The 27,285-nt window shown below is 41.7% G+C and overlaps 1 protein-coding gene across 3 annotated transcripts in view; it reads right to left on the bottom strand.

Moving 5' to 3' along the window:
* Positions 1–1,149: 1,149 nt before the first annotated feature.
* Positions 1,150–27,285, bottom strand: part of LOC119888786 (storkhead-box protein 2-like) — an 87,865-nt gene continuing 61,729 nt past the window's right edge. For all 3 annotated transcript variants that reach the window (XM_038699513.1, XM_038699514.1, XM_038699515.1), the window contains exons 2-4: positions 23,423–23,575; positions 8,060–10,451; positions 1,150–6,288 (exon numbers count right to left, since the gene is read on the bottom strand). In XM_038699513.1, the coding sequence (XP_038555441.1) occupies positions 6,084–6,288; positions 8,060–10,451; positions 23,423–23,575 (2,750 nt within the window). In that variant the 3' untranslated portion in view covers positions 1,150–6,083. The remainder of the gene's footprint in view (positions 6,289–8,059; positions 10,452–23,422; positions 23,576–27,285) is intronic.

Consider the following 27,285-nt stretch of genomic DNA (forward strand, 5'->3'; position numbering starts at 1 on the left):
ATGCAACAAGCATGGAGTCAAGCTGATAAAAATAGTACTGCAATGTTGCAGTGGGAGTTTACCTCAGTTTCCAGCATATGCTCGCTCATGAGTTCAAACCCACTGAAAGGTTGTGGTTGCAATCTGAAACTGCACCGCTAGAGCCCGCTGAAAACTACACATAGCTCCTTTAAATTCTGGTGAATGGTAAATGGTTGCAAAAATACAGCTTTCATTTAGTAGAGCGGGGGTTGAACCGTCAATGATCCTGAGCCACACCTGCCCTTCTCGTCCATGTTGATTGAAATTTTAGATAAAGGCCATGCTTGACCTTTCTAGAGTAGAAAGTATACTACTGATACTGATCCATTAGACTACTGTATACTACTTGAAAATCACCCTGGGAAGGTTGGGTAAATCCCACCTGTCATCACATAGCCTTGTTCTGGCCCTGAGTATTTACTCTGCTGGTCCTCCCTGCCCTAGGGTGGTGCTGTTCTGTGTTTTCCCAATTTGTTGAGTTACATGGGTGGGCTCAAGGTGGTAAGCCACAGTTGGAACAGTGAAGCTGACCAAAGCCTGCATGGTAGGTTCTATGTAGTCAAAACCCTGTGACACCCCGTTGCACATGACAGATGTAACCATATGGCTTAGATATAACTCTCTGTGAATCTAAAAAAACTCTTCAGCCATCAGTGACGCTGCGTTGATGTTTGGCAGGTGAGCCTCGTAGGTGGGTTGATTGATTAAACAGTGACGATGTGAGTCAGACAAACACTCTGAGCCATGAGACTTTTTGTTGGCGCAGCTATGCAGCTACTAGAATTACAGTGTTTCTGCCGTTCCTTTACGTCATTAAACCACGGTTTTGCTGCGCCATCATGCACAGCAGATGCTGGTGCGGACAGGAAATAGCCCTTTAGTAGTATTTTATTGGTCCAAAACTGGCTTCACTGCTCTCCATTCAAATCTGCGGGGTGGCTTCGTCCAGTAATATACTATCTATGGGTGGGCTGCTTACTGGACTGGAGCTGGAGACTGATGGCACCTACTTTAAAAGGACAAAAACAAAATATATTAAACAAAGAAGCGGAGCCACAATGCCTGCAGTGCTGCTTTCTCACGAGGCAGTGATGTTAATGTTGTTCACATTAAAACAAACAACAGTGGTGTAACCAAACATTGTTATTTTATTATCTTAAAAAGTAACACAATCCCCATATGGTATCACATACACTACAACAACAGTAACACCAGTACTACACATCAAAGGGACTTTTAGATATTATAGACATTTAAAAAATCCCTCTTTTTATTGTTTAAATTATTTGACTAGGCATGACAGATAAACATCATTTACAGGTATGACATACCGTCACCATTAGAAACAATGTTATTGTTGAACCTCCATTTTTATAAACCACCGCAGATGTTAAGGGAAGACATTTCATGGACCGTCAGTGTAAAAAAGGGATGGAAGGTTAGAAGACTGGCTGGAGGGGACTGATGGAGGGCCACTGGGACAGTAGCAAGGAGGATTGGGGAAGGGGGCAGTGCAAACATCAGACATAAGGGATAGAACCCAGGGAGGGGACTACAGCCCTATTTTACTGATGGAACAGAGACAAGAACCCCACTGTGGCTGTGGAACAAGAGCTAAAACCCCTGAACTGTGGTGCATTGTAGATTAAACTCCATTGTAGGAACAGAAATTTAACTCTAGTGGTAAAAAATATATTAGTGGTACAATAGACTGAAACTACTGTATTTGTAGGGACAGGTCACCCTCTAAATGGTAAAAGTGGAACAGAGACTTGACTAACAAAATCTTGACATATCCCTGTCTGTGTGTCTTTCTGTAGTCATAGAATAGTGGATAAAGCCCAACTATGTGGGTACAACTGGCACTATAAACCTCTGTATAGGTATAATTAGGACTAGAACCTTACTGTAATGATGTAGTAAGGACTAAAGCCCTACTGCTGTTTTGTAATGGATGGAAGCCTATTGGGTTAGGGGAGAGACGAGAACCGTACACAGTTCATTCATTATACAGAATCAAAACAATGAAAACAGGGTGATTTTATGACAAATATGGGCAGGACTTACAAAACAGTGGATGGTGACACAGGATCAGACAACTTGATAATCCGGTGGTCCACATGTTGGATATGATTGCATGTGTGTACCCTTACAGATACACAAAGGATGTACACTATACCCTTAGAATACTGACAGGAAAAGGACTAACACCCTTAAATAGTATTAGAACCCTGCTACAATCCTAGAATACTGAAATACCCTCCAGGGTTTTAGTCCCCCTTGGAGTTTAGGTCCCTGTACCCCTGAGGACTAAAACCCAAGAACAGCAGTGGAACTATAAATCTCTTCCAGTGGCATAACAGAGATTAGAATCATAAAATATTGACAGACCATATTCGTAGAAGACAAATGTCAGTCCATTAGGGACAGAATATAAACCAGTACCGTTGTACAGAGGGAGAAGAGGGTAAAGCCCTAGTATTAGTAGTTGAAACAGACTTAACATTTTACTGTAGTGAAAACACATACAGTTGGACCCTTGTGTCAAGATGCAGAGCAGAGAGCGAACTAATCTCCCCAACAGAGATCAGGGAGTAGAATCCTACTTCAGTGGTAAGGATAATACCTTCTTACATTGTACCTGGAGCCATTTGACTAGTTCTTTAATGCGATCAGGGGAGTTTTCATGAAAGAAGTGTTTGGTACGTTTGTTCTGAGCACATGGTGGTGAAGAGGTACAGTTCCAGTCTACCATTGCATGAGTTTGATTCCCAGTAGCAGTATGTCGGGGTTGGTCGTGCGTTTCAACAAACAAAATGTGTACACACGTGGGAGGCCAGTGAGGGGGGTCTGGGGTCTTACAGTGTGCATAACCTCACTGAATCTGATATTTAGTTTGTTGTGCCTTGCCACAGTGGGCTAGCTTGCATTGCTGTATGTCAGGATTTTGTTTTACACATCTTATTGGTGAGAAGGAAACACTATTTGGGTTGAAGTCCCTTTCTGGGACCTCTGCAGAGGAAGTTATGTAGTAGGCTGTAATGATGACAGGGAGGGGGCTGGGGGGTGTTAATGCAGCTGAAACACAATGTTATTATGTACCATTAGAAGAAACCTTGTTAGTGAAGAAAGGGCATGGGCGTCCAGCACTTTGATGTGTAGTGTGTTAGTGTATAAATGTGTGTGTGTGTGTGTGTGTGTATGAACGTGTGTGTAGACATTCACAGGCTAGAGGCTGATGACAGTGTGATAGCAGAACGGAGGGCTGTTTTTGCTGCTGTGGAGGTAGTTGTAGAGGAGCCTATAGGACGACAACATTGGGATGACTGACAGCTCCCTGAACCTATAGGAGGATAGGAAATGATTGAGCTATAGGACTGCAGAAGTTCCAGCACAGCTCAGGTCGGGTTTAATGATGAAAACAACACATTTCAAATATAGGTCTTATTTCACATGGCCCCGTGCCAGAGTCAGTGGTTACCCCGTCCATCAGTTCAGTCACTGTGTAATCCCAGTCATGTTCACCCAAATGCTTCACTAAATGGCCACTGCCAAACGTATGCAGGTGAAACTTAAAAAAAAAAAGTGTAAGCAGCCATTTAATACTATATTCCAACTATATCATCACTCTTTTTATCATGGCCATCACTGACCATAATACAACTTAGCACCAGGAGTGAGAGTGGCTAAGGGTTTGATTCACTACTACTCAAGTAGTCATGAACTTGATAGAAATGTAAATTAATGGTTAAGTTGTGTATAAATAAAGAACTACTGAAACCAAAAGACTAAGTCACATCCCTGCTTGTTGTGTATAACACTAGTCTGGATCACATCTCATATTCTCTGCTGGGCACTCAGCCACATCAAGTGCCCGTGCAGCTGCTCCTGATGATTGCACTCGTACACGCTGGGCTGGCCTTTAACTGCAAAACAATCTACTTTCACTGATGCCAGGATTTACACATAAAGGATCAGTGCTTTTTGCTGGTTCAAGTAAGCTACTCACTTTTTAACAGTTTAGCTCTGAAACTCTACAGTGATGTGACCGTGACCCCCCATGTCCACCGTATGCAGCCGTTCCATCTTCACATACTGGCTGTTGTTTGGTTTAGTTGTTCTTGGTATTTCTGTTTCAAGTGTTTCCTGGAAGGAAAGTGCTTGGTTTCTAAAACTGTTTAGAGTTGTGTAGCCAACATTTTCATCTATTTCTCCACCCACTCCGCATCGTCCTCCAACTTTTGGAATCGTATATAAGCAATAAATACTGAAAACTGTCCATATAAAATCAAAAAGATTTTCTGTTTCTACTGAGGTCCTGCTGTGACGTTGTAGCATCAATAGCACAGAGTGCCATACGGAGGGGGCAGTAGCAAGGCAGCAGCTCCAGACACAACAATGGCCACATCTTTTGTAGTATCTCCCCCACCACACTGCTTTTAATCACTGATATCCACACATCTCAGTGATGCTTATTGAAAGGAACGAGGTGAAGTTTAACTGTGTGTTTAGTGCTGTGACTGCCATAGTGGAACCTGTCATTTTCATGTGAAATGAGCTGCCTCAGCAGTCAGTGTGAATACATCAATATGCTAGCTGGACAGAGAAAAACAAGTTTTCTGCCTGCCAGTATTGTGGGTGTTACAGGCTGTGACCTAACCTGCAGGACCTCAGTAGCTTATATCTTAACGCCACTGTGAGGTGACTCTAAACAAACTATATGTACATAAAGAGAAAGTCAGGAGCAAAACGCAGCATGTCATTAAATATTAATTTCATGTCAACTGTCTGTAAATATAGACATTTATACACTGTATACAAATTGACTTGTAATCTATATACTGTATAAATTTCCTTCAAATAGTTCTCTATGTTTCTTTACCACTCAGCCAGTTTCTCTGCTGTTGAATTTCCCCTCAAGGATAAATAAAGTCTTATCTTTTTGAGAAAAACACACCTGGCCTGTTATAATGGTGGAGTGGTGAATAGAGCATGTGTCCAGTGGACAGTGGTACATGTGCTGGAATGACGGCCACAACAGAGCTGAAATATGTATGGCACAGCTGCATCCCATGGGCATAAGGGGTAACATAAAAAGAGAGAACAAGCTGGAAGAAGATCTGTCTCCATGAAACTCTTTTAGTCTCTAATCAAAAACCTCATCCCTGGAGCTACACCTCAGGCTTTCCATATATCTGACAACAGTTGGAGGGGATAGTTAAACCGTGTTCAGGCAGTTCAGATGGGCATCATGGAATCCAACAGACACAAGAGCTGCTCAGATTCATTCTACAGAGGGGGTTACAGTAAAAACATCCCTGTCACGTTATTCACTGTCTAACCACCTCACACTGCTGCATTTTAGACTGACGGTTAATGGTAGTAACTGTCAGGATGTCTGCCAGTGGTGAATTTGAGAGAACTGACAGAAACAAGTAGTGAGCAGGAGCTGGATCAGTAAGTGTACCATCAGTAACAGTAGTCTCTTCAGTGTGTAATACCAGGAGGCACCACTAGAGGGAGATGCGCTGATCTGGAGCAGCTGGAATGGGAGGGGAAATAACATGACCTGAGATTACAGATTATACAAACTTTACCCCCCCCCCTCCCCAAACACACACACACGCTCACATGCGCACGCACGCACGCACACACACACACACACACACACACACACACACACACACACACACACACACACACACACACACACACACACACACACAAGAAACCACATAAGTGAAACAACACAACAGCAGTGTGTAAACTATAGGCTGCAGAATGACATGGTCAGAGTGTGTCCATCTGCCTGGTGGCCTGGTGTGTACGTGTGTGTGGGGTGTGAGAGAGCAGTTTCCAGGTTGTCTGAAGTCCTCTGTTTGTATCTGTAAGTGTGTGTGTGTGTGTGTTAACAGCTATAGTTCCACAGTGGCCCTGTGGCAGCTCCACTGATTCAGAGAGTCTGTCAGTCTAAAGGTGTAACAGTCCTTAGTGGTGGGACCTTTATTTTCTGGGCCCTGTCCATTAGCTCTCAGCAATCCACCCAGCCCTTAGTTCCGCCCCTAGACGCTGGTTATTGACGCAAGGCAGGCGCTGGGCTTCTGGAGTTTCTCTGGTTGGGTGCTGGCAGGTTCTGGAATGGCGCGGAAGGAGAAGGGAGGGCCGTTGCCGGTGGAAATGCCAAGGTGGCCAGGGCTCAGCGCCAGGTTCTGCCGACGGTTACTCTCCACTATGGAAGAGGTGTTAGATGCTAGGCTCTCCCTTGTTCTGCAGACAGACACACAATGAGAAATTATACAACACCAGAGCAAGTGCTTGATGTTTCCACTTCTGCTGGAGACAAACAGACAGAACCATGTTCACTGTATGACACACATTCAGATTTTTGTTCATCGTCACAGATGAAGTACATATGCCAGCTGGATTAGAACACGCGCTTGTCTTATTTGCTTACCTGAATGCAAAAAAACAAATGCAAAGTTGGTCCCACAGCCTGTGAGCGCAGCAGGAAAATCATCTGCCTGATTCTATCCTTAACACTGAGTGTATCCACATAAAGCCAGTACATTTAATAACACATAATTTTCTCTCAACTTCAGCATTCCATGCAGATCAAATTAGCTACTTTCACCCTACAGCTGAGCTTTTCCAAAATGGCATTGAGTGTAAACATCTTAAAACTTCAGTTTAGGGTTTCAGTGTGTACAGGGTAAACAGAGCTTTTCCAAAACGATGTAAGCCTCCCCAGTGAGGGTCAGGGCTGTGTGGCAGTAAAGCTCAGAAGGACTCCAACCTCTAACTTTCTCTGTGATCACGAAATACAAATACACAGCAAAGCTGTTGATTTTGTCAGATGATGTTTACAAATAAAGGATTTCATCACCACAGCACAGCAGCTTAGGAATGCTGCTGGTCAACAGCAGCAGAATCCAGAATCACATATCAAACCATTCATCTCTTTGTTAGCAAAGCTTTAAATTTTGCATGATTCTCATTTTTTCCTTGGTTGAAAGGACAAACAGAACAAACTGCTTTTTGCTAACAAACCCTTAAATTGTAATGTATACACTGCATTTGAAAAATGCAAAATGAACCACTGAAATTTTCTTATATATTAAGAATAGTGAATGGGTGACTAATTTCTGATGCAACCTTTGAGTATACAAAGGTTGCATACATTCTCTATAAATGTTGAAAGCTAAACAAATTAGATTTAATAAGTGATTCTGATTCAACAAGTGTATTTGATACTGGATTCAGATTCTATAGAATTATGTCTATTTCAGATGGACAGACCCAGACTGAAAATACTTTTTTCCAACTGCACTGCAGTAGGACATGATATAAACCTACAGTGGGGCTAAAACTAGGTCTGGGCAATAAATCAATAATGATAATTAATGGCAAAATAATTTTTCTCAATAACAATATAACATATGTTCAATATATCGTCAAGAAATTCATTTGAATCACGAATGATTTGCTCTTAATTTTTCTAGCTAAGATATTAATTTTGTTGAGGAAAAGGGAGTGCCATATCATATTTGTTGAAAAAAGATTTGATCAGAATCACTTTGAATATTCTACTTCAGATTTGTGAAGTGATCCACTGTTTGGCAGCAAGTGTTTGTCACGTTCTGACATAAGGAAAAGTTTAAAACCACAGCTAACCATCTGTTTTCTTCTACTTTCACTCAGGAGGCCTTTAAACCTGAAATAATTAATGATTGACATTTATTGTGATAATTATCGATATTGAATGGTATGAAATGTTTTTATTGTGATAACATTTTTGGTCATATCACCGAGCCCTAGCTAAAGCATTGTCAGCTTACCTTAAAACTAAAATAATGAGCAATGAATGAAAAATAAATTGTAGCTTACAAGGACAGAAACGACTACTTTTTGCTAACAACCCACAATGCATTCCACTGCATTTGATGAATTCTGCATTGTATATTAGATTGCAATGTAGTACCGGGTACAGAAACAGGGTAATAGTGTGTATGTACACAGGATGTATATACTATGTTCTCACCGTGGTGAATTGAATCCACTGTCAACAGTGACGGAGCTAGAGTCCATACTGTCCAGTCTAGCTGAGTGGGCTGACTGCTGGTTCTGACTAGGCTCTGGAAGGTTCTCTTTAGCACCCGGGAAAGTGAGGGTTCTTTCAAATCTCCTCTGTAGATCCCTTTCCTTCTCTCTCTCCAATAGCCACTGCATGGTCCCTGCTCCACCCCCTCCCATCCCAACAATGCCCCCTCCAGCCTTCTCGTCCTCTCCTCGACTTTTAGTCCCTCCCTCCTCGAGTTCATCGTCATCTGAGACATTGTAGTAGTCGAATGACGCCTCTGCAGCACTGGTCGAGGGTTCAATCCCCTGTGGGAGAGCAGATGGTGTGGCAACCAGAGGTTTGGGAGCATCAAAGGCCTCCTGGGAATCAAGTGCATCGCAGGACGAGGACAGAGTAGAGGAGGCAAGGGCCGGGGGTTTTCTCAGGGAGCTGTAGCCAGGCAAAGGGAGGCTAGGAGGAGGTTTGAAGAGTGTGTCTTTGCTAAAGATCTCCTTACGTTTCTCCTGACCAGAGGAGACACTGTGGGGAGGTCGTCCATTAGGAAGGGGGGGGTCAGGGATAGAGAGAGATATTGGAGGCAGGCTACCACCCTTAGGTCCCACCTTTGACAAATCCTCTTTATTTTCTAGGGGATGGGGTGTCTGTCTGTCTGTTTTCCTGTCCGTGCTGCCCATTTTTAATCCATCATGGTTATTTTTGCCCAGAGTTCCCAGTGGGTTTGGTGCTATGAGAACCGCCTCAGAGGAACCAGTGCACTGAAAGTAATCATCAGGCGGGATAGAGCTGGGTAGTGGTTTGGGTGAGTACGCTGGCAGGCTGTCCCTGCTCTTACTCTTCTCTAAGCTCCTGCCACCATCCATTCCCAGAGAATCCACAGGCAGCTTAGCTGAGGGGGGTGTGGCACGAGAGTAGTGAGAAGAGATCTGATTGGCTCGCAGGGTGCCATCATCAGTATAGTAACGGCTCCGGTCGTCATAATAATCGGGTGGTCCTATCAACCCGGCCCCAAGTGGTCCTTTAGAGTTGTCCATGGATCTGGAACGTTCCTTGGCCTTGTCGCTGCGTTCGTTTCTCGACTTCCTCTCCTGGGTATGCGAGTGTGAGCGGTGGACTTTGGAGTGGTGGGCGGACGGGCCATGGCTTGGCTCTGGGAAAGGCATTTCTGTGCGTCGCTTGGCGAGCTCTCCGGACACATCCCACTCTGGCGTGACCGGCAGGTGGGATGAGTCGAGGATGTTGGGGTTGCTGTGTGCCAGGTGAAGCCGGGCCCGCTGCCGCTCCATGGCCAGGGCATGTTCCCTCGGTGACCGAGCAAGTGAGGATGAGTAGGCTCTGTAGTCCCTGTCAGCCAGCTCCAGGTGGGAACCATCACTCGGCTCACCACGGGACGCCCTAGTCTTGCTATGTGAGCGACTGAGTTTGGTCTGAGACTGTTTCCTGTGTCTACCCCCACTTCTCCTACTTCTGGAGCTCTGATTGGCTGATGATGCTTTGCTCCTCTGGGCCCGCTCTTCTTCGAGACGCTTCATGACCGCTGTGTGCCGGGCGAGGTTCTCCACGGTGAGGTCAGGGTTGATTCTCCGAATGATCTCCATCTCTACATGGCGTGGCAGCTGGCCAGGCGTCTCTTCGTCACGTAGCGGCCACTCCTCAGGGGGGAACTGTGCAGAGAAGGTGGCCAGCTGCTTGGCCTTGTCCTTTTTAAAGCTCAAACGGAACAGCTTCAAACCAAATTTCCGACTTCCTGTACCACTTCCTCCACCTGCTTGTTTCTCAGTCTCTCCAGTTCCTCCTCCCCCTCCTGCTCCCCCTCCTCGATGCTTGGTGAGCGTGTCCGTCTTGAAGGGGAACCCGAGGGTGCTGCGATTCTTTTCTGTGTTGCCTCCTGCTTGCTGAGGAGGTGTTTGTGGGGAGTGTGGGGACGAGTACGCCTCCCGGTGGTCTTTGGGGGATCTGCGCTGCAAAGTGGTGTGGTGGCTAGGGGGGTCTTCCCCACGGTAACTGTTGTTGTAAAAAGAATCCCCACCTCCCGCACTGTGGTTTTGGCTGGACTTTGGGTGTGTTCGATCTCGCACGGCTCCAGAGGTGGATGGGGTGATGGTGCCAGAGAGAGGTGAGGTGCACTGCGTCTGCTGATGCTGCTGTTGGTTCTGATGTTGCTGCTGTTGGTGTCGGTCAGCAGATCGTTCGTCTAAGTGGTACCACTTGGAGCTGGTTCGGATCAGGCTCGGAGTGATGAAGTAAGTCTGGGGGGTTACAATAAAATATCCGTCGGGTGTTGGGTAGATTTTCCGCTCACGGACCAGCATGCTTAGCGTGTGGTGCAGAACCTCCTCCGTTGGCGTGGGAACACCTGAACAAAATTAGAAACAAGAAGCACTTAAAGCAGATTTTTACACAACAGGTTCACATTCGATTCTCTTTTCATTATGTTTTCAAAAAAGAAATTATGTGTAGAATGAATGTTCATGTCTCTACAATAAGCCCTCTCCAAATGCGTTTCAGATAATTTGGCAGTACATCCAACCGACCTCACAACCACAGACCACGTGAAACCACACCAGCCCAGGACCTCCACATCCAGCATCTTCACCTCTAAACAGCTGTCCGCCACCGGTCCGCCACCCGGACAGCTGCTGCAACAATCAGTTTGCATAACCAAAGAATTTCTGCACAAACTATCAGGAACCGTATCAGGGAAGCTCATCTGCATGCTCGTAGTCCTCATCGGGGTCTCAACCTGACTGCAACTTCACACAGCCATTGAGGAGGAGTGGCCCAACATTCTACAGGCCACAATCAACAACCTGATCAACTCTATGCAAAGGAGATGTGTTGCACTGCGTGAGGCAAATGGTGGTCACACCAGATACTGACTGGTTTCCGGACCCCACTGGACCCCCCCCCTCCCAATACAGTTTAATTGCACATTTTCGAGTGTGTTTACAATTTTGTTCAGTGTATATCATCATACTAAATGTCAATGTAAATACAGTGAGGAAAATAAGTATTTGAACACCCTGCTATTTTGCAAGTTCTCCCACTTAGAAATCATGGAGGGGTCTGAAATTGTCATCGTAGGTGCATGTCCACTGTGAGAGACATAATCTAAAAAAGAAAATCCAGAAATCACAATGTATGATTTTTTAACTATTTATTTGTATGATAAAGCTGCAAATAAGTATTTGAACACCTGAGAAAATCAATGGTAATATTTGGTACAGTAGCCTTTGTTTGTAATTACAGAGGTCAAACGTTTCCTGTAGTTTTTCAGCAGGTTTGCACACACTGCAGGAGGGATTTTGGCCCACTCCTCCACACAGATCTTCTCTAGATCAGTCAGGTTTCTGGGCTGTCGCTGAGAAACACAGAGTTTGAGCTCCCTCCAAAGATTCTCTATTGGGTTTAGGTCTGGAGACTGGCTAGGCCACGCCAGAACCTTGATATGCTTCCTACAGAGCCACTCCTGGGTTATCCTGGCTGTGTGCTTCGGGTCATTGTCATGTTGGAAGACCCGGCCTCGACCCATCTTCAATGCTCTAACTGAGGGAAGGAGGTTGTTCCCCAAAATCTGGCAATACATGGCCCCGGTCATCCTCTCTTTAATACAGTGCAGTCGCCCTGTCCCATGTGCAGAAAAACACCCCCAAAGCATGATGCTACCACCCCCATGCTTCACAGTAGGGATGCTGTTCTTGGGATGGTACTCATCATTCTTTTTCCTCCAAACACGGTTAGTGGAATTATGACCAAAAAGTTCTATTTTGGTCTCATCTGACCACATGACTTTCTCCCATGACTCCTCTGGATCATCCAAATGGTCATTGGCAAACTGAAGACGGGCCTTGACATGTGCTGGTTTAAGCAGGGGAACCTTCCGTGCCATGTGTGATTTCAAACCATGACGTCTTAGTGTATTACCAACAGTAACCTTGGAAACGGTGGTCCCAGCTCTGTTCAGGTCATTGACCAGCTCCTCCCATGTAGTTCTGGGCTGATTTCTCACCTTTCTTAGGATCATTGAGACCCCACGAGGTGAGATCTTGCATGGAGCCCTAGTCCGAGGGAGATTGACAGTCATGTTTAGCTTCTTCCATTTTCTAATGATTGCTCCAACAGTGGACCTTTTTTCACCAAGCTGCTTGGCAATTTCCCCGTAGCCCTTTCCAGCCTTGTGGAGGTGTACAATTTTGTCTCTAGTGTCTTTGGACAGCTCTTTGGTCTTGGCCATGTTAGTAGTTGGATTCTTACTGATTGTATGGGGTGGACAGGTGTCTTTATGCAGCTAACGACCTCAAACAGGTGCATCTAATTTAGGATAATAAATGGAGTGGAGGTGGACATTTTGAAGGCAGACTAACAGGTCTTTGAGAGTCAGAATTCTAGCTGATAGACAGGTGTTCAAATACTTATTTGCAGCTGTATCATACAAATAAATAGTTAAAAAATCATACATTGTGATTTCTGGATATTTTTCTTTTATGTCTCTCACAGTGGACATGCACCTACGATGACATTTTCAGACCCCTCCATGATTTCTAAGTGGGAGAACTTGCAAAATAGCAGGGTGTTCAAATACTTATTTTCCTGTACATGTAAAAAGAACAAACTAGCTTTTCACTGTGGGATTATAAGTCTGAATAGAGCCTGCATCCCTTTACAGAAGACCTCAGTATGCTTTAAACAAAGATCTTGTCAGATTGTCTCAGAGCATCAGCAGAATTAGGGGACTGTGTCTCCACAGAACTACTTGTCACTTTTACATGTACAACCGAGTGCAACACCATTAATGCCTTCGAGGAGAGACTGCCGGAATGTGTGCACTGTTACCATCATGTCTCATTCCTCTCTATTACCTTGTTCAGACTGACACTGTGTTCACTCAACTTTTTATGTGGTTATGGCTTTTTCACTAGAGATGTCTCCTCTTTTCAATACATCATATGACAATAAGAAATACTGTATTATATTGTACTGTTAGAGCTGGGCAATAAAACAATTATCATAATTATCGCAATATAATTTTCCTCAATAACAATATAATAAATGTCCAATATATCGTCAATAAATCTTTGATTTAATTCATTTGAATCACAAACAAATTAGTCCTTAATTTTTCTATTAAAAATATTTATTTTGTTGAGGAAAAGGAACTGAAAAAGATTTACTAATCATATTTGCTGAAAAAGATTTTATCATAATAGTTTTGAATATTCTACCTCAGATTTGTTAAATGATCCACTGTTTGGCATCAAGTGTTTGTCACATTCTGACCACCAAGAAAAGTTTAAACCCATAATTGACCATCTGGTTTCTTCAATTTTAACTCAGGAGCAAAAATCAGCCTTTAAACTTGAAAGAAATAATGATTTGACATTTATCGTGATAATCATCGATATCAAATGATATGATTTGGCCATATCGCCCAGCCCTAGGTACTGTATGATCCTTCCAGTTACACTACAGTTGTACTGTACTAAACTTCTATACCTGTTTCCATGTCAATACCTTTGTTCATCATTTCTGATATATCAGCTGTCTGGACATCTGTAAACTGAAATTAAAGCATCTTAAATATCAAGCAAGTTGAGCAGATCATTCTCAAGTATACTGAGAAGGCTGACAAGGCCTGCTGAGAAAGTGTTAGTAACAATTAAAGGAACTGTAGTTATGTGCTTAAGTTTGTTGTTCATGCAAGAATAATTTTTGCTACATTCTAAAGCAGCTGAAGTTTTGGTTGGGTACATCTGGAGGCATACAGATGAAGCAACCTAATCAAGATGATACTAACTAATGAATAACTGTTTTAGCATGTGGACATATGATGAAGAGGGCAAAAACCCATATTCATGATTGATGTCATGATTTTTTAAAGCAAGGAGAAGAATCAAAATTAACACAATATATCCAAATTTTTCTGTTTAGAAACAGAAATGTTTTTGGAACCAATTCCCTGAATTATCCTTTGAGCTCTTGCTAATGGAAACCGCCTGTGAATGATAGAGGACAGTGTGTGCATTCCATAGCCCGTATGTTAATGCAGTACGTAGATGTAGTATCCGGCAAGTCACCCATAGTTGTGAAGTTCAATGTGGGCGGCTGTGCCTGATTCTGAAGAGGTGGAACTGAGGTTGACAAATGAAGCCTGGTTGCTGAACCTAGTGGCTAGCCCCCTGAGAGGGCACCCACCTGTCACTCAAAGTGGCCACATCCTTAATCATGCAAAACTGTAAGCCTCAATAGAATTTAAATAGTTGAGTTATATAAAATTCACCCCCCTCACAGCTTTCATGAAGGGGGAATTTATCCTGACCAAAACTGTTTTTGTACCAGGCTGTAAACATGTTTATTTCTGCTTTAAAGTTGGGGGTTTTAACACGGGGTTCTTCTACAGGGACTGACTCGCTTTTGAAGCCTCAAGTGGCCATTGGAAGAACTGCAGTATAAGGCACACATTAATTTTTCTCCACTAGATGCTTTAATTTCAATTTACAAATGTCCAGACAGCTGTTCTGCTTCAAAACTCTTCCTATTTTGTTCTCATCTTTCCTGCTCCCCCCCCCCCTCCACTAACCTCTCCCTCGCTCTCTCTCAACTCAGTATCTCCTGCTCTCTCTCCCTCTGTCAGTCTGGAGGTATTACTGCCAATTACATCATAGCAGCCTTTCAGCCCGGCCAGAGTGATGCAACACCATGCAGACAGAGAGACTGCACACACACACACACACACACACACACACACACACACACACACACACACACACACACACACACACACACACACACACACACACACACACACACACACACACACACAGTGTTTGTCCGTCCCTTTCCCTCTCCATCTTGTTGATAAGAAGATGAGTAGAGGGAAGAAGGTAGAGACAGAAGCAGGCTGTGTCTGAAAGCTGCTGTTCGGGATACAGGACAGGCTAATCCTGAAATCAACACACTCACACCAAATGTATGGTAGAGGAACAACACTGTAAACAACACTGTACTAGCATAAGGGGAGCAGGGCTCAGTTGTCAATCAGGATGTAAAAAAACCCTTTTCAGAGCACCAAAGAACTCATTGAAACCAAACTCATCACAACAAACTTCAGCGTGACAAGAACAGTGTAAAGCGACAAAAACCATCTTTGGGGAAAATGCATTTCATGTGTACTTTGATTTTTTCGTTTGGCTCAAATCCCATCCGCTAACTTGGAGGTGGTGGAGTTTATGACCAGTACTGCAGCCAGCCACCAGAGGGCAATACAGATGTTTTGGCTTCACTTTTGGGTGCTGTTATGTCGCCCATCTTTACATACAGTCTATGGTCCAGACCGGTTGGTATGCTGAAAGCACAAGCAAGCTTTTGATTTGATCTGCCTGTAAAAGTAAAAGCGAGCGCACCTGAAATGTTGTTGATAATCTCTCACCTGCTGTTCTCTGTTTTCCTAATAAAGTTGACACATTTTGTCTTTTTCCAGCCTTTGCGATCATCTGACTGCTTATGCTGACTGGTCACACTTGTTAGCGATGTGAGTGTTTAAACTTGGTGTAATAGTAAATAGCATGTAAGTAAAAATTAACTTGGGGAATATTACACTGATCAAAATTACAAAACACCACAACACACAAACATAAGCAACACTTTTGTTTTTGCCCCCATTCATCATGAGCTGAACTGAAAGATCTAAGACTTTCTCTATGTACACAAAAGGCCTATTTCTCTCTAATATTGTTCACAAATCTGTCAAAATCTGTGTTAGTGAGCACTTCTCCTTTACCGAGATAATCCATCCACCTCACAGGTGTGGCATATCAAGATGCTGATCAGACTGCATGGGGATTGCACAGGTGTGCTTTAGGCTTATGAGGGACCAAAAATGACATATCTATAAATGAATAAATAAATAAATAAATAAATGCAGAAATAAATAATTAAATGCAGAAATAAATTTAAATTAAATATATTTTTGTAATCTGTATTTATTTCTGTATTTCCACATTTATTTATTTCTGTATTTATTTCTGAATTTTTCTACATTTATTTATTTCTGAATTTTTCTACATTTATTTATTTCTGTATTTCCACATTTCCACATTTTTCCCTGCGCATGTATGCTAATAGAGTGGGTGGTGCCAACATCAGTCTGAAGCAGGATTGGTTAGCTGGGGGCCGCATCGTAAACCAAACAAAAGCAAGTGATTCATCTACGTGACACAAGCCAGCTACACAGTAGATTCCTTTAGTCAAACATATTCAGTGTCAAAGTACATGGATTCTTCTATGGTTATTACAACAACAGCTAGAGTAAGATTCTTCCACTGTTGGTGTAGTGTTTTGTATTTAAAAGACTTGATGAAAGAATTACTCCGGAAAGCCCCATCCAACTCCTTCTCTGGGATTTCAACCTTCAACCAACAGGAATCTTTTTACTGCGCCATTTTCCTTGTCGAAAGTCTGTGGTAAGTGTCTCTAAATTACTTATTAAATCATTGTTTTGCATTTCAATAGAAGCCACATTGTAGAACAACTTAATATTGATGTCCACCTACACTGCAGCTGGCTGCATGTCTTAAAACACAGAATTCCGAAGGGCGAACGTGACAGAGTTGATGGCTAACGTTAGCTCCAATGTGCCATTAAATACATGAGCAAAGCCCTTATAGGCAAAAGTACTGTGAAGTCCAGTTGGTAAATATTCATTACTAAAAGTGCAATAAAACCTTTACACGTAAACAGCCTGCTAAACAATCTTTAAATTTTTTAGAGAAAAAAGCATTTAATGCAACACAGCAGGAGGACCTTAACGTAACTTAATGCCTTTAGCTTTGCTAGCTAGGGATGGGTACTTTGGTTGTGAAAAACCAGCACATGGTGTTTATTTGTTCCCTCCTCCCTCTCTCTGCTGAACTACACTTAGATTCCAAGGGGACAACCTCTTCCAGCTCTTCCCAGTCCACCAGGCCACTGTTGTAACCAAGTCAGCACTGTACGTTTCAGCTTGTGGCTCAGATGATACAGTCATCCTGGATGAGGAATGAAGCGCTTCCAGAAAACGAGAGAAGGCTCATAATGATGTCAAACATGTAAGTTGGTCTGTAAAATGTATTTATTGTGAGAGCCTCCTTTGCACAGTTTTTTGATTAGTAGCTATTTCTGTAGATGTATTTACTGTACGTTCATGATTATTTATTTTTACTAAATATTGGCTTGTCTTCTACTCCTTTCACAGTTAATTGAATCTGCACTGACCATGAAACCTGGTGGAGGTCGTATCAGGTGGTTAAAGGATAATCTCAGGATTTTTAAACCTGGGCCCCATTTTCACATATTTTGGTGTTGGAAAAACTCGTAGGTACAGAAAGTTTTAAATCAGCGCAGTAGATGGATTCCAGGAGACATTCTGTTTTTACAGGAAGCTGAAATCTCAAAGACAATTCTCACTCTAAAATCTCCTGACACACATTCAACACAAACACACAGCAGGCACACTTCAGCATCACAACTCTCTCAGGGCTTATTTGGTAGATTTTGGTTAGTAGATTCCAAATGATGGCATGGCACAACAATTTCAGTATTAAGAGAGATTTTACATGTACCACGTCTTTTAACAACAATTTCAGTATTTAAAATGAATGTGCAGTTTAATAGCGAGTGCTAAATGAGCTGTCACTCAAGAATAACTAAACCTTGAGGTTAAAAGTTTTTATTTTTAATAAATTGTATGGATTACATGGATGTTATGGTGGTTGTTGTTTTTTTCCCCTGCAAACATTAAAAGGTTTCCTTGTTTTAAGTGTAAGCTGGACATGGTAGAGCATTGTAAAAAAAAAAAACCCTAGAATGTAGTTATTTAGATTTTTATTTCAACAAAGTGTTTGGCAAGAATAACACTTAAGGTGAGTAAATGTTGGTGAGTTTTATGACTTGCAGGAGTCAATGAAAAAGTTTAACACTCCTGAAGAGTGAATTAATAGGAGTAAATTATGAACAGTGGATGTTATTTCTTACTTAGTGTAGAACGTGATTTGCATTTTTTAGTTTGGTGTAGTTTTAAATATTAACTAATTAATTAATATCAGACTTACTGCTGACTTTACTATGTAGCTAACCTTGTAGTATAATTCAATAAAAAGTAAACTGGTAATATATGCAATAATGCATTACTGTGATAATGCATTTTGACCAGTGGCCGTGTTGCCCCGACCACTATCTTTAGTGCCCCTAGTGGCAGCGACCAGACCACAGAATTGGCTACAACCCACTCTCCAGTGAAGTCAAGACAGTAGAAGTAGATCTGATCACATCGCTATGACCAATCCTGCTTCAGACTGATGTTGGCACCACCCACTCAATTAGCATACGCACACAGGCATAGATAAATGTAGAAATACAGAAATAAATATAAATAAATGTAGAAATACAGAAATAAATATATAAATAAATGTAGAAATACAGAAATAAATGCATGTAGAAATACAGAAATAAATGCATGTAGAAATGCATAAATAAATACAGAAATACAGAAATACAGAAATAAATACAGAAATACAGAAATAAATACAGAAATAGCCTTTTTATTACAAAAATATATTTAATTTTAATTTATTTCTGCATTAAATTATTTATTTCTGCATTTATTTATTTATTAATTTATAGATATGTCATTTTTGGTCCCTCATATAGGCTGGCCACAATAAAAGGCAACTCCAAAATGTGAAGTTCCATCACACAGCACAATGCCACCAAAGTGCTCACTAACAGATTTTGACAGATTTGTGAACAATATTTGAGAGAAATAGGCCTTTTGTGTACATAGAGAAAGTCTTACATCTTTGAGTTCAGCTCATGATGAATGAGGGCAAAAAGAAAAGTGTTGTGTTTATAATTTTGTTCAGTGTATGTTATCAGTACTGATAGAAGTAATCGTCAAATAAGATCAAAGATGTAATAAAGCAGAATGATCCTGTCCACTCCCCATGTGTCAGGTGCGGGCATAGTGACTGTGTGAGAGAGTGTAGAGCAGACTCAGTTTACCTTTCACTATGAAGTAGGTCCTTTTTGAACCAGTGGTTCCAAATCCCACACAGTCCTGTCAGAGGAACTCAAGTACCCTTCATCAACATCACTTTAAAAGTGTTTTGAAAAAAATCATACAAGATGTAGGGACCCTGGGACTGACCATGTTAAGGCTAGAGCTCTTTTTTTCCCAGATTGATTTCAGACAGAAAGATCTGAGCAAGTTTGCATTCTTGTCACTTACAGTGACTGAAGCTGGATGTCAAACTAAAATTAAATTGCTTTTCTTTCTGCTACAGCATACACATCTACTCTGTAAGCCACAGGTGCTGTGTACCTAGATGGATAACTTGTTTCCATACAGTTAATCAAAAGGCTTCATTTTAAACCATATTTGTGTAAAGCAGTAATGCCATTGTTGTATCATAGAGAGACAGTCACATTGAGCCAGACAGCAGCCTGCTACACATCACAACAACTGCAGACAACAACCCACATTATCTTTCCTGCTAAAGTTTGCTGCTGCTGCTGCTGCAGGACATTCACCAGCATGTTAACGTACCTGCAAACATCACCTTTGTCAGTTTAGAGGCTGCTGTGTTCCTTACTCTTCAATAGCACTAACAATACACTATCTGCTCATGGCTTGTGAGCTACAGCTCAAGTTTTTTTATTGCGTCTCTTGTTCCCCTGCTGGGGCTTAGCCTGCTGGCTGTTGTCAATCAAACAATGACACAACCCTCCAGTCACTGAGAGAAAAGGAGCATTTTCACCAGTGCAAGATGGCTAAATGTGATTTCAGCTAGAGTTAGCCATTTAACATTCTTTTAGCTAGCTTTTAGTTTTCTGTTTAACTACTTTGCCTGCTTGCTAACTAGTTCACCTGCACTCTCCAGAATTCCCCCAGGATACTGGTGCTACCCCCCCGTGTGATCCCCACTACTGATGATGATGAAGTCCAGCTGGTCAATAAAAACTTTAAACTAACTTCCACTTGATGCCAACTCTGTCTGTTGGGTGTCGGACTTGTTTGTTACTGATCAGGCTTTTTTCAGGTGAAGTGGAGCACCTCCACTATCAAATACTGCAGGAGACACCTCTCTCAGTGTTCAGGTGTTATGGCTGACTTTGCTGAGTTGGTTGGCGTGTACTATGCAGTGACTTTTTTAAAATAGTAAATGATACTTTTTATTTCTTGGTGATTATTTTGTTAGAGATACAAAATGAAGCAGATATGCTGAGTTGTCAATACCAAGGATGTATTATTTTTCATGGGTATTAGTTTAAACATTGTTCACGTGTGGAAATTACTCTTCGGCTTCACATCTAAACACTTCACAGACATACCAACTGGCCATATATTTACTATACACAAGGGCTAATCTCACACTAAACACAATAGCAATGTCATCCTGTGTGATTACAAGACTGCATAAGAGTGCATTTGAATTAAACAAAAAAGTGTGCTGTGTGTGTGAAATCGCAGTCTGCTCATTATCCACACCCACAGAGGGCTCTACAGTGTGACCATTTCACTTGCATGTGGCCCTAAAAATAGATAATTGCAAACTAGAAAAATGTTTCACCAGCACAGTGTGAGAGTAAAGACTACAACCTACAACAGAGCTGCGTTGTCAGCTGAAGTGGTGAGATAGAAGACAGTAGGGAGAAAACAAGCCTGGTTTGGCTAGCTTTCTATTAAGCTCTATTGGTGCCTTTGTTGAAACATGTTCAACTTTTCATAAAACTGCACTTGTCAACGTCACTTTTTGTGACCCAACCAATCACAGCCTGGATGGGACGGGACATAAAAATTTGAGACCAATGTAACCGGAATTAATATTTTACTAGTGGTAAGCTATGTATCAATATAGTAACATTATATCAATAATATATTACACTAACAGTATATTATTAAATTAACATTATGCTTTTTATTTAATGTTATAATATGATACTAACAGACTCATTTATACTAGTTCCTCCTCCGGGTTGTACATAGTGTCTCTTGCAGTGGACCACCTCTTTCAGAGAGCAACACGTTCCCCCTGTTTTACATCTTTTACTAAAGTTATTGTTGTAAATATTGTTCAGTAATCTTGTTCACGGCACAAAGTTGGTGCTGGTTGTGTGGGTGCTGCTGGTGTATCATGCATATGTCCCTGGACAAAACACAAATACAAAGATGTTTACAAGTGTTAACGCCATAATTTCGTTGTACTTGTTAAGCAAGTTTGCAAAAATGTCTATTTTTTTGTGATTTATTTTATTTGGTAAAATATTGAGTTATTTAAAAACATTATAGTACAATTTTTTGTCTCTCTTCTTATGCTCGTTTTGATTGCAATATGACTTTTTCTTCATTTTGGAAGAAATAAGAGCATGTAACATCTTTGGTTTATTTCATCAAAGGAAATCTAAATTTACATGGTAAAATAACAGATAAATCCTGATATTTTCAACAAAACAGAGACAAAATCTTTAAACTACTTCACGCTAATGCAATACATTGTTAAACAATCACAAGTGGAGTAATTGCTTTGATGTGATTTTACAAATGTTCTCCACGCTAAAGTCAAAGACACAACCTACAGAACCTGACATTTGTTCAAAGAATGCATTATTTGCTTTCTTTATCAGAGTGAGATGTCTGTGTTTTGTGGTTTCACAGAGAGAAAAACATTTACTATTACTATATTTACTATTTACTATGTTACTATAAACTATTTCTTGATGATTAACCGTGTATCCAGTCACCTAGATACACGCGATTCGTGAAAATCAATTGGTCGGTGTTTGCCTTTCAGCATAACAACTGACCAGATCAAGGAAATTATTTTCTGTCGATGGGACAAAAACGTCATAAATAAAAGTTAATGTAATGTCATTTTAGCTCTCTGTCAGAGCTGTTTTTAAGTATTTTGGTCCAGGTCAAGTTTCAAGTCCAAAAGCACATTTTTCTGCTCTATCAGTGCAGAAAAACGAATATGAGTAAGTATGAATATTACAAGAGCACAATGGCCCAAAATCACATCCAATACTTATTTTTCAATGGAATGGCATTTAATGTCCATTTGCAAGTAGGGGTGTAACAAGATCTCTCGCCACGATATAAAACGTGACAATATTTCTCATTGAGGTAAAAGCTGTCTCAGTATATCAGAGCTGCTAATTCTCACGCATTAGACTCATGCAACTGACACTTTTCACACACTCTCACAACCACATCAATTTTCTCACGCAGAGAAAAACAAATTTATAACTGGTCGACTCATGGCGTAAATCATCTCCACCCAGCTCATGCAACACTGGCCTACACCATGATAGTAATCAGGTGGATCCCCTCTCGCACTGTGAGTTGCAGAGAGTGGTTACATAACTGGTAGAGTTTTGCAGCATAAAAATATAAAAACTGAAGCACAAACTTGCTCTGTTTGGGCTTTGAGCTGCACTTTATCGGAGGTGCTGAAGTTAAATTGTGTGTTGATTTGTGATGAGATTTATGCCAGATCTGAAGAGGTTTCAGTTAGTTTTGCTTTCCACCTCCTTATCTGGTTTTGATAAAATTGTGGGAGGGAAATGGGAGAAATTATCCCTCAAAATCAGTCTGGGGAGATGACTGAGACAGACTGAGACATAATAAACTCATCAATAGTACCTGGACAGACAGCTCTGTGTGTGTGTGTGTGTGTGTGTGTGTGTGTGTGGGTTGCTTGTAATTACATCATACAAGTGCAATTGCTTTGGTGACATGACGCAAGTTTTCTAAAGCGGGAAACCTAGCTTTGACTGACACTCACAGATACACACATTGTTGACACAGTGAAACATCTGGGATAATGTAAGTACAAAACTCAATAAAATATACAACGTAGGGCCAGTCATTTTTAGACATATTAATGTGGAAATGTTATATATTGTACCTTTAACATTTATCTAAATTAATACTGAAAACTGAACAATGTAAGCTTTGTAAAGCTAGATTTTAAAAGTAATTTCCTCAGGTTGGCTGATCGTTAAAATTACTTTTTTTGTTTGTGTTCTGAAACAGGTCTAGTGAATGTTATGGGTGGCACAGGTGGCACTCTGAAGGCCTTTGCAAGTGCAACAAAATACCGGCCATTAAAAAAATAAATACCACCTGATGTTTAGTCCAATATGTTTTAAATACCCAACACTTAATCTGCAATGTAACTAGCAACCACAGCAATCAGATAAAGTCTAATATTTCTCTGTGAGATGTACAGTCTCACAACATGAAAATACAACCCAAGAGAAAAGACTCAGTAAGAAACAGCGAGCTGATGTTACCTGGAAAACATGTCTGCAGGTGTTCAGTTAGGGCCTCCTGAGTGACAGGCTTATGGGCTGAGTTCATAGCAGAGATAGCCAATAGCAATACCTCTCCCAAAGGGATGAACTGCGATTGGCTGATGGGGGACATACTGATGGGTGACACATCACCTGTGAAAAGACAGAAATCAGTCACTTTGAGTTCTACAATACCATGCAGTCTGATGTCTCAAATCTGTCTAAGAAATATAAGAGTAAAACCCCTGGCTGCCCTGAGTGTCTGGCTGGGGACCTTTGTTGTATTTCATTCCCACTTAAGACAGTCAGTCCCCACAGACCCAAATCTTAAAATGGTCAACCTTTCAACAGAAAGAAACATGTTTACAGCCTGGTACAAAAAACGTTTAGGTCTTTATTTATATTTTTGCTAATCACGCTAGCTGGTTCAGCAGCCAGGCTTCATTCCGCCGCCTCAGGTCCATCTCTTTGCCCATTTTTGTATTAGCCAGAGTCTGGCACTGCCAAGATGGTGACAGCCGGAGCTGCTCACCTTGAGCTCTTCGGCTCTTGCTGGTGACGTCAGGGACACTACGTCCATGTTTTATACAGTCTGTTCACTCCCTCTCTCTCTCACACACACCGTGATGTATCTATGTCAGGTGTGTGTCAGGTGGTTTTGACTTGTTCATTTGCATCTGTGAAAAGGCTATCTCATACATAGAGTCTCCAAAAGTAGACTAGGAGCCAGAGCGTTCAGCTATCAAGCTCCTCTCCTGTGGAACCAGGTTCTGGATGTCACGACGGCTTCAGAGCATTGTTTGGAGAGAACCAGGCAGAGTGGGGGAAACTCAGGTGGCCGACAGGGGCTCTTGTGTCTATGAGCAAATTTTAGATAAAAATAGCTTTGTGAAACCGGCCCCAGGAGTAGTCTTGCTGAACTAATCTCATTCCATTCACAATGTGTTCTGCTGCATTTACAACTGTATTAACATCTCTTTTCTTTATCGAGATAAGATGTTAATACCAGGTGGAAATAGGGTTTAAGCGCGCAAAAGTTGTTGTCCCTTGCTCTGGCTTGTTGTTTGATGTTATTTTACAGTTAAGTTATTTCAATGTCCAACCCAACTGGTAAGTGGGACATCCCTGGGACGTCCTTGTCTCTGTCAGGTAGCTAAGTGTTCATGTGTGTGTTCTGTTGTAGGTGTCAGTAGGTGGGGTCGTCATCATCATGTATTGGAGCCACCTGGGGCCCAGTGTTCTCCATATATAAAGCAGATCCTACCTGTTGCACTTTGGGAGGGCTAGAGAGGAGGGAAACCCTGTTCCCTATGCTCCATGCTCCTCATTAGGGCCCGAGCACGAACCGTGCGAGGTCCCTATTGAAACTGTAAAGATTTTTTCTTTTTTCTGCAAAGTAAGCTCAATTTTTGGGGCCTGACATGACTGACCTACTGATTACCACACTTCATATGATTATTTGAATATTAAGTTGTTTGTTAGTTTAAAATAAAAGTAATGGTACCTTTCCTGCAGTTTGTGTCATTGTACTGTTAATTTTAGTCGCAGTTTTGAGCCAGCCGTGACAGTAAGAAAAATGCATTGTAAATTGACACTGTAAATGCATTTTCAATGAAGATGTTTGTAATGAATCAACCAAGTCCAACAGTTTTAAAGTATAGGCTCATCCCGCTCAGAACTGATGACCCTGTAACCCTGAGCCGGCTCCATACCGTTCTGAAAAAAGCTTTGAAAAAGCTAATAAGCAGACCTTTGAGTTAGGGCTGCAACGATTAGTCAACGTAATCGACAATGTTGATTATAAAAAAATCGTTGAAGTGAAATTTCATTGTCAACGCATCATCACAAAGAGGCTGTTTAAGGGAGAGATCTTCTTAGTAAGAACATTTCTGGTTGTTTATTTCTAACTGTAATGCACTACATGGAATGCTAGGGGCAGTATTGCTTCCTATGTCTGCTTGACTATAAAGGCCCATTTATACTCCTGCGTAGGGTCTACATGCGTACCTATGGCGTAGGGTACACATGTAGCCGTGCATTTATACTTGTGCGTCGGTGTGTCCGTCATTCTGCAATTACACCCCCAAACGCTAGTCAGCAGTAGCGCTGCAGCGTCCACTGTGTTGACTTTTGCCGGCCGAGCAGGCTAACTTCCGGTTTAGCGCTCCGCTAACGTAAATGGGGGTAAAATTGTGATAAAAATGTGCTGCTGGTGTAGCCTTTTCAAATGTTACCGACCAAATGGATCACATTCTGATAGTGAAACGAGTCATTTCGCTCGGGTTGCGACGGTCAAATATATTGATTCACTGTGTTCCAGCCGCCGTTTTGGCCGCTAGTAAATGTTACTTTAAAGCACGGGGTACTTCCGGTCGGCTCGGAGGCATTGCGAGGCTACCCAGCCAACCAATCACAGTGCTTACGGTCCGCGTCCACTCGACGTGTAGTTACATTTTGAAGGAGGTGCACGTCAGGCAACGGTAACCTAGCCGTCGATTTGATGCAGAAGTATAAATTGCACTTTAGACTCCTCACAAAGAAGAAGCATTCATCTGAGAAGCGGAAAGCAACGGAGAAAGAGGCTAACAGCAGAATCTTTTTTTACACGATTTCATCACTAAATACACTTTTGAGAGATTTTGAAGCGAGAAGTCAATTGTGTAGAACTTGAATATTGGCAGCTTTACGAAAGTTGATGGCGAATCAAAAATATACCCAAACGTTTTCGGGGTTGAGAAGCTCCACACGTGCCTGCGAGGTTAGCGGTGGCAGCGGGTCAGCCACCGTCACGCCCACAGTCCCAGTTACACAGACCACTGCAGCAGCAACAACAGAGCAGCAGAGGAAAGGCCACAACTGTGAGATAGTTTCAATGTTCATACCACTGGAATGTTTTAACATTTTAAAGTAAATTGAGAAACATCTGGCTCGTGATGTAGCTTACAGAACATTCTCCACTTAGAGCACTTTGGAAAAATAAACTACAGAAGTAGTAATGAAAGGGTGCTGTTGCTTTATTATTCTAAATAGACATTACAGTGTACAGTAGCCTACCCTGTCTTGTCTTCTTCCCTGGTTTCCCCCTGGCGTTGATACTGGTGTTCATTCTGAATAGTAAACCTCGTTCACTTAATGGTAATGTTAGCTAGTTAGGCTGTGTGTTGGAGAGCAGTAATTCACTTGAAAGATATTTAATTAGTTAAATGGTTTAATTAGGGTTAGGGGGTGGCAAAAGAAATTGTGACTAGTCAACTAATCGAATAAATAATTAACAGATTAGTCGACTATGAAAATAGTCATTAGTTGCAGCCATCTGCACTGAAATATAAAATGTTCTTTTATAGTAATTAATTTCAAAAGCAACCAGAAATCCCCAAAGACGTAAAAGTGAATCCTAAACATGAAATGCAATACAATTTGGCTCCTGGTGCCTGTTGTCTATTTCTGTAACATACAAATGATTCCTAATCACACCAAAGGTTAATATTGGGCACATTACAAAGACGTGGAGATTGGTGCAGACTTCTCCAGTCTTGTTTGTGTATCTGATATGAGTTTGTGGTTACACTACACAAAGGCATAGTAGCAAAGTATTCTTTTTTCCAGCAGAAATAAATTAGCAAAAATGAATTTACAGAGACAGATAAGAGAGACTGTGAAGATGGACAGAAGAGGACAGAGCACAGCTGCAGAGGCTCTGCTGAGAACACTGACCACCACCTGCCACGTCCATATACTGACAGCTGCAGGCATCAACATGTAACATGATCATAGGACAAACACACACACACACACACACACACACACACACACACACACATCGAGCGGGGGTGGGGGTGAAAAGCATGCATGTTTCAAAGAAC

This window comes from Micropterus salmoides, unplaced genomic scaffold, assembly GCF_014851395.1.
Source record: "Micropterus salmoides isolate LMB-PRFRI ecotype aquatic unplaced genomic scaffold, ASM1485139v1 Ms_hic_scaffold_5, whole genome shotgun sequence".
NCBI lineage: Eukaryota > Metazoa > Chordata > Actinopteri > Centrarchiformes > Centrarchidae > Micropterus > Micropterus salmoides.